This window comes from Tursiops truncatus, chromosome 1 (assembly GCF_011762595.2).
Source record: "Tursiops truncatus isolate mTurTru1 chromosome 1, mTurTru1.mat.Y, whole genome shotgun sequence".
Taxonomy (NCBI): Eukaryota; Metazoa; Chordata; class Mammalia; order Artiodactyla; family Delphinidae; genus Tursiops; species Tursiops truncatus.
This window is the reverse complement of record NC_047034.1, coordinates 158,915,003-158,923,198: the sequence shown is the minus strand read 5'-3', so window position 1 is coordinate 158,923,198 and position 8,196 is coordinate 158,915,003. Positions and strand designations below refer to the sequence as shown.

At 59.9% G+C, this 8,196-nt stretch overlaps 1 protein-coding gene across 16 annotated transcripts in view; it reads right to left on the bottom strand.

Annotated features, from left to right (window-relative positions):
* Positions 1-2,960: 2,960 nt before the first annotated feature.
* Positions 2,961-8,196, bottom strand: part of ADGRB2 (adhesion G protein-coupled receptor B2) — a 36,195-nt gene continuing 30,959 nt past the window's right edge. For 7 of the 16 annotated variants that reach the window (XM_033838981.2, XM_073792999.1, XM_033838966.2 and 4 more), the window contains 6 exons: positions 8,002-8,041; positions 6,760-7,379; positions 4,377-4,412; positions 4,019-4,117; positions 3,863-3,919; positions 2,961-3,449 (listed from right to left, as the gene is read on the bottom strand). In XM_033838981.2, the coding sequence (XP_033694872.1) occupies positions 3,264-3,449; positions 3,863-3,919; positions 4,019-4,117; positions 4,377-4,412; positions 6,760-7,379; positions 8,002-8,041 (1,038 nt within the window). In that variant the 3' untranslated portion in view covers positions 2,961-3,263. Of the gene's footprint in view, positions 3,502-3,862; positions 3,920-4,018; positions 4,118-4,376; positions 4,413-4,676; positions 4,861-6,759; positions 7,380-8,001; positions 8,042-8,196 lie in introns of those variants that run through there. The other 9 variants (XM_033838971.2, XM_033838980.2, XM_033838978.2 and 6 more) reach the window with 8 other exon arrangements.

The window sequence follows — 8,196 nt, the reverse complement described above, 5'->3', positions numbered from 1 at the left end:
TGGGTAAGGATTATCGGTATCCCCATTTTGCAGATGGGAAAACCAATGTTCCGAGAGATGTGTGCATTCCATCTGTTCACTCAGTAAAGAGCCCCTGAGGCCTGCTCCACATGGAGCCCTCGGCTGAGGGCACAAACGCAAACCAGGCTGACACAGATGATAGCCATTCTGTGCGAGCAGTGTGAGAGTGGAAGTGTGTGCCGGGGCCGTGGAAGCCCAGCGAGTGCTGACTGCTGAGGCGGGGAGCTCAGGGGCAGCTTCACAGAGGGGGGCCACTGGGGCTAGATCTGGAAGGCTGAAGGGGAAGTTGCCAGTGTGAGCAGGCGAAAGTTCCAGGCAGAAAGAATGGCATGTGCAAAAGCATGGAGGTGAGAGAGATGGGCCAGGAGAGGTAGGCAAGGGCCACATCACTAAGGGTCTTGCATTCTAGGCAATTTCTAGGGTCCTTGGAAGCCTTCTGAGCAGGGAGGGCAGTGACCTGGCCAGATGTGCATTTTGGAAAGATCAGCCCAGAGCTAGGTAGCGACTGGAGGCAGAGAGACTAAGGAGGACAATGAGATGAGAAATTCAAGTCTAGGAAAGACATGACAGGTTGTTAGATATTAGCCCAAAGGACAATCAGGACTACAGATAAGGAAACCCAAGTCAGACAGGGCCCAGTGACCTGTCCAAAGAGACGCAGCAAGTCAGTGCCTAGGGAGTGGGGACTGACGGGCAGAGAGGAGCACAGCCCTCGACACAGGAAAGCTCTGCCCCTGACCATGGACGTGGTGAGTCTCAAAGCCCTCAGGAGCCTCTGCTGCAGCTGTGGTTGCTCACCCTCCTCCTCAAACCAGACGCAAAGCAAGAAACTACAAGCAGGGAGGGGAAGGCAACATTGCAGCTCATCCCGAGAGATCCTTGTGGTGGCCAGTGGAGCCCAGGGCTGGGAAGTGGGGAGGCAGAAGCACAGGAGAGGCACCCAGAAGGCTTTAGGTGATGCCTCTTAGAAAAAGGCCTGGCCCAGGATGTGGCGTGGGATCTGCTGGCAAAAGGTCAGGGACCGGGGCTTTGTTTGTGTGAGCCTACTGCCCCCTTCTGGGAATAGGACCTCCCCTTTTGGAGACCTACTCCCCCTCCCCCTCCCCTGAGGTTCCCAAGGGGGCTGCCAATCACAGCGCCCTACCCCCTGGCTGGGGCCAATCAGAGCCCTTCCTTGGGGGTTTTCTGATTGGAATTCAAGAGAAAGTTTTTTTCCCTCTGGGGGCAGAGTTGAGTGATAGGGGCTGCAAGAAGGAAGCCTGGGGGGCCCAGGGGGATGAGGAAGCTTGCCTGAAAGAATGGAGCTGACGTAGAGAGCAGCTGGAAGGGATGAGATCTGGCCACACCCTGACCCTGGCCTTCATCTCCCAAGGCTAGCCACCCACCCACCACCTACCACTCCCTTCCTGCAGCTTGCAACTCCTAAGCGAACCAAGTCCCCTTTTGCCTAAGCTGGCTGGTACTGGGGATTCTGACGCCTCCGGCCTCAAGTTGCAATATAGCCACTAACAAGCCGTGGGAGTTTGGGAAAGTCATGCCCCTCTCTGAGCCTTGATTTCCTCATCTGTAAAATGGGGGAGTCACAACACCTACCTCGAAGACTCAAGTGAGACGGTGCCTGAGTGATCGCTTTGTACCCATAAGTGCTGGGGCTGCCCAAGGGGAGGGTGGGGATCTGCTCCCTCCTCTGACCGGGCCGCAGCTGGCAGGATTCAGAGAAGACTTAGGGAGCCGGTACCACCATGACACCCACTCCTCCAGCCCCTCCAGGAGGCCGTTAGCTGTGACAGCCACCCCCACCCCAGCAGCCAGTCCCTTCTTCCTTCTCCCCCATCCAGGCTCCTATAGCACCTAACCCTCCCTCTGACACGTCCACCTCCAGAGTCAGTCAGCTCTCCAGGGGCCTGCATCTGTGTCTCAGAGTCTCTGGGGAGGGGCCCAGAGGTGCCCATGCTGCTAAATGACCAGGCCGGCAGCTGCACCTGTGGCCTCTGCTCCCGTGGCTGCCTGACCACAGAAGAGCCGTGGCAACATGTCTCCACACTGATTCTACCCTTCGTTGCCTGGATTCCTAGGAACTGAGAAGGGTTCACTCACTCAGGCTTATACAGACTACGCCCTAGAAACTGCCCTCTGGCCCCAAGCCACCCCGGTGCCTCCACCCCACACCCACCCTGAGCCCTGGAACCTGAGCTCTCCCGCTGCTCCTCTGCAGCCGTGAAGGTCAGGTCCCTGGAAGCTGAGCTCCAGCTTCCAGTCCTACCAGGACGGTACTGATAAAGGTGAAGTCCCAGCCCTGTCTCTGACTGTGGCCTTGAGCAAGTCACTTCCCATCTCGGGCCTCATTTTCTTATCCACAAAATGGGCCACCTAAAACTTTCCTGCGAGGTTGCTGTGATGGGTCCAGGCCGAGAGTGTGGAATTCCTAGCACAGAGCACAGCAGGAGACCAGGTGCCTTAGACAACAGGTAATACTAAAAGAGCTACTTCTGTGCCAGGCACTCACTCGCCGAGCTAACTTTACACATGTTAATCTGTTTCATCCTCGTAACAACCCTATGAGGTAGGTACTGTCACCATCCCCATTTCACAGATGGGGAACCTGAGGTCACTAAGCTCTGCCTGGCCTCTGGGCCCCAGCGAAAGGCAGCCGTGACCAACACAGCCAATGGGGAAGTCCTACTTCAAGGGGCTCCACCCTACATTCCCAATCTGCTTACCTCAGGCCCCAACAGGGGAAGGGTTGTGTCCAGGGTCACCCGGGGAGTCAGGGGCAAGGATGGAGTCAGAGCCTAGGCCACCCCCTCCCAGTTGGAGTCAGCCTGACCCCATCACAATTTGACAAGACCAAGTGAGGCGAACCAAAGAGATGGAGGAACAAAGTTGGGGTCCCAGGGCTGGGCCTTCCCCTGGGGAAAGCAAATAGCTCAGCAGCAAAATCCACAGAGTGAAGTTTATTCCCAAGAAAGTTCCCTCCCCCCTCCCCAGCCCGGGACAGGGACAGACAGCCTGGGGGTGAAGATGGGGCTCCAGGGGCTGAGGGGCCTCTGAGAAACAAGGAAGGGCCCTGGTCCCCCGGCCACGCCGTGTCTGGCTCCCCCAGCCCAGCTGAGTCCACTGTGCCTCCCTGCCCAGCCCTCGGGAGAGGGGAGGGGGCGCTGGCTCCTGGGTAGTTCCAAAGTGGAGTGTGAAAATAGAGAGATATATAATATTTATACGCAGTGGGCAGTCCGGAGTGGCACTCACACCTCTGTCTGGAAGTCGCCATCCGGTGGTTCTGTGGGCTCCCAGGCTGCTGCCCGGTGCAGGGCCAGCCGTTCTCGGGGCTTGGGGGGCAGCGAGCCCAGCGTCATAGACTTAAAGGTGCTCCAGCTCTGATGTCGCCGCTGTTGGGACAAGCCGGGACGCTCCCCTGGACTGGGCTTCTCCTGTGCGGGGGAGAGGGAAGGGCCCGTGGAGATGGGCCAATACCCTCACCCACTGTACAGAGAACCAACTGAGAAGGCCCGGGGAGGGCCAGTGATGCCCAAAGTTACCGAGCAATCGGGTGCCAAAGTGGGGTTCAAATCCAGACCCGCCTGGCTCCAGAGTGGGGTTCCTCATCCCTGTGCTCAGAGTGGGCCCCCTGAGACCATGTCTCCTGCTGCCCACCCTCCTCAAGATCCTGATGGAGCTCCCACCAATACCCCCCAGCTCCTAAAAACCCCAGACTGTTGCTTATGCCATGGGCAGGCCCTTGGTGAGGCAAGCTGAGGCTGCCCAGGCCGGGGAGGAGGGCAGGGAGGGAATGAGTACCTCGCGGCCCACCTCACCCCACCCCACCCCAGCCTGGGGCACTTACGCTGGACACGCTCCGTTCGGCTGCCCCACCTGAGGACACACTCCACCGCTTCTCCCTCTGCAACGGGGGCCACGGGTCAGGGTCTGACCCCAGGGGCCACTGTGCCGGGTTGGGCCCCGAGCTCCAGGCAGGGGCAGTCACAAGAGGAGGCCTCACCTTGGCCGTGGACTGGCTGCGGTAGCGGTCGAAAGTGTGGAATTTCTGGTTGAGCTCATGGTAGAGTTCCGAGTGCCGTTTCCGGGTGTGCATCACCTTCTGGGAGCCACAGGGCGTCAGGGCAGGTGCTCCCCACGGGACGCTCAGCAACCTGGGTCCCCACATCCCTGCCTGCTGCCGGCCCCTCTGGGACAAGGCCTGGCTCTTCACCCCAGAGCTACGGGCTTGGGCAGTTGAGGGACTGTCCTGGGGTCAGGCTCTGCACTGGGGCTTGGGCTAATTGTAGGAAGGGACCCTCCAGGGACAAACCGCCCCCCACAATCCCAAACCCAACACACACATACACTGTAGCACTTACCTCAAAGTCCAGGTCTGAATACCGTAACTTCTTTCGCTGGGAAGGAGCAACAAGGAAGCAGTGAAAGAGAAAAAACTTTTTACCCTGTGCAGGGGGTTGAGAGTGAGGAAATCTGCTGCCCCCCAGGGTCTGCCCACTGTACCTTCCCCCAGCCCAGGCTCAGGAGCTAGGAACCCTTGAAAGGACAGCCCTAGATGTTGTGGAAATGGGCTTAGGGCCTGGGAGACGAGGCTCCAAGGCGCTACCCCACCACAGGACTGCCAGGGGCACACACAGGCTGGCACACGCGTAGACATGCACCTGCACGTGGACCAGATGTCACAGCGCAGACTTCCAACACGGCGGGACACAGATCCCCACATGGGATCACAGAGCAGACCCTCCTTCCTCTGTGTCCTGGATTCCACCCCTCTGTCCTGCCCCATCTTGCCCCATCCTCTCTGCCACCAACGGGCTCCTCTCTCCCTGGAAACCTCCACTTGTCCTGCAAATACAGGACGCAGGGTTACAGAAACCTTCCTTTCACCGCACTTTGCCCCTTTTCCTGCCAAACTTGGCCCTGCCTCCCTGGCCTCCCTCCCTCATGCCTCTCCCGGCTCTCACTTGCCCAAGACCACCTTCAAGGCCCCAGTGGCCTACGCAGCATTCGGTGCCACTCAAGAAGGAGGCCTTAGAGTCTCAGAATGTTGGCACAGGAGCGCTCACGAGGCCAAGTCCGACCTTCTCAGGTCACACTGGGGAAACTGAGGTCCAGGGTGAAGGACTTGCCCCACAGTCCTCAAGGACGCCCCTAAAACCGCCATCTAGATCTCCCCAGTCCCAGGCCTGCAGACACGCCCCCTCTCCTGGTCCTTCCACCTCCCTGCCTGCTCTTTCTTCGCCATCCACCCTGGCGTCTCCAACTCTCAGCCCCCGCACTCTGCCCTGCACTCTCCCCTGCCCTTCACCACACACACACACACACACACACACACACACACACGTGTCCTCCCCGTTCCCAGCCACACTGCACTTTCTGGAGGCAGCGGGACTCCTCTCCCTGCTCCCCGATGCCCGCGGGCAAGGCACACACGGCTGCGCCCAAGAGAATAAACTCTAAATCCCCCCGCCCCCAACACACTCCTCCGCCCCTCACAGTTGCCCACACCAGAATTCTGCACGTCATCCTTGACCCCTCAAGACTCCGCCGTGTTTTCTGCTACCTCCCACACAAGGAGCCCAGGGCCGGCCCCTCCTCAGGGGCCCAAGCACGGACAGGTGTCCCCAGAACAAAACCTGCCACCATGCTGAGCGCTCCCTTCCCCAGTTCCCGTGTCAAGTTTTCTTTGTGACGCCTTCCTGTTTCTGCCATCTGCGGCAAGCGCAGGCACCAAATGTTCAAGAAACATTTTGGGAGAAAAACTAAACTTGCAAACCTTCTAGCTGCTAACTTCGTTTTCTCGTGGGGAGGATGGGGAGCCGGTTTCTGGGGCCGAACATGAACAGCCAGTGGTGCCTGAGCCGTGATTCCTGACCCTGTCCTCATCCACACCCTCCTCATCCCTCCAACGAAAGTTCTAGAGTTTTCTACAGGGGGCCACTACCAACTGCTTGTGGCCAGTGATTCCCTGCAGGGAGCAGGCCTGAGGAGGTCAGAGAGAAGGTGGGGCAGCCACAGAAAACACACAGGCAGGGCAAGAGAGGGGCTGACATTTTCTCAGGAAGAGAGGGGCAATTACCACAGGCCTACGGGCAGTGCCTGAGGCTGACTTCAGGAATGCTTCCAGTAGCAGTCCCCAATCATCTAGCACTTTCTACCTGCTCCACACAGAGATACATGTTTTATATCAATTAGTCCTCGCAACAACTCTACCAGGAGGCTGCTCCTGTGTTATCCCCACTTTACAAATGGGGAGACTGAGGCTCAGAGAGATTAAGGCGAAGAGAGCTTACGTGAGCCTCAGGGGAAGATTATGCTCGAAATCTCACTGCTGATCAGCAGCGTCCAGATCTGAACTTGGGGACTCGGAGACCCAGGCTCTCATCCCCTATGACGTGGCTTCCCTAGCAATAGAGCACCGGGCCTGAGCCACAGGCCCCTTAAAGGAGGGCCCATCCTAACTGGTCACCCCAAAACAGGCACTAAAGCAAGTGTGAACACCTTCGAGAAGTGCACCCTCAGCGCGTGGTGTCCAAGCCCATTTGAGGAGCTCAGAGGAGCCAGGATTCCCCTGGAGCCGCCATGGGCACAAACGGAGGAGAAACGCACAGCAGATATACTCCCCAGGACTTTGTATGAGGAGGCTGCCGGCTGTCCCTTCCCGGCTGCTGCCAGACACAGTCACAGGCACCCGGGGTCAGGCCTCCCACCCCCACCCGCCGCCCATGCCCAGCAGCCCCTCACCTCCAGGGAGCCCAGCTTCATGGTGGAGCCAGGCACGGTGCGGGGCATGGTCCGGCTGCGCTCCCCCGGCTCGGGCACTTGGCGGGCGCTGGGTGTCGGCGGTGGCGGTTGGAAGGTCATCCCGTAGGGGTTCTGTAGCGACCCGTAGGCAGGGCCCAGCCCCAGGCCCGAGTGGTCCACAGACAGGAAGCTGGGGTAGCCTTCGGCATGGCCCAGTGCCTTGGCAGCCCGCCGGGGGGTGCCCTCGGGCCGGGACCGCGGGGCGTCCTCGCCACCTCCGCCCCCGCCGCCGGGCTGCAAGCTCAGAGTCCTCCGGGGCAGCACCATGTAGTCCCCGTCGGAGCCCGGCTCGGCAGGCTGCAGCCACGTGAGGTCCAGCTGCCGCAGGCCACCCTCCCCACACATGTACACGGGGTTGGCCTCCTGGGGGGGCGGTGGCTCCCCCAGCCCTGGTGAGGCTGCCATGGGCACCAGGAGATTGCCAGGCAGCGGTGAGAAGCTGAGGCTGCCCTCGGGACCCACGAGGCAGGACTTGGGCTCCTCGTCCTCGTCCAGGGACAGGCGGGACAGTGTGCCCGTGATGGTGGACGGGTTACAAGTGTTGACCTCCTTGAAAAGCACTGGGGGCAGGAGTGGAGGGAGGTAAGTCCGGGGGAGGAGGAGCCCCCAGATGCCCTTGCCCACGCTGAGCTTGGACAGTGGGGGAAACTGAGTCCTGGCGTGATGGCTGGGTGGTTAACACAGGGGTTAAGAAGGTGTCTATCCCAGAGGCCCACAGCCAGGGAGGGCGAGGAACGAAGCCAAGGCCCAGCTCCCACAGTGCCCGGGTGCGGGTCCTGACCTCTGACCCGACAGCCCCAAGGCTGTCAAAAGAGACTTGCTCCTCCCCGCTCCCTGGGCAGCTCCTCCCCAGGAGACGGAACTTGAAGGAGGTTCCGGTAAGAATCATGGACATGACACTTTGTGCGGAGCACCCGGCTAGGCACTTGATGTCCCCCAGTTCACGTAAGGCTCCCAGCCACCCTGGGAGGACACATTTCTCTCCGTTGTAGGTGTGTAAGCTGTTTGCCCAGAGTCATACAATGAGTGGTGTTCACAGCCTTGAATCCAACTCAGGGTTGTCTGACTCAAAAGCTGGACCCCGCAGCCAGACACCTGTCAGGGCCTTCCTTGGTGCGGCTGGGGGCCCTCCCTTCCTGCCCCTCTCTGGGGCCATGCTCGGCTCTGCCCTGGCACACTCACCTGTCTGACAAGCCAGGTCCACATCTTTTTCAAAGTCTGACTATAGGCAGAGAGGGAGAGAGCAGACAGGCAGAGAGAGGATCCATGTATCAGGGTTGGGGGGGGGGGAACGCAGGCCCCTCCCTACCCGCCCAGAGGGTCTGCCTCTGCTGGGCACACTGCCCAACAGAGCAGAGGGGCCCCAGGCGTGGTCTC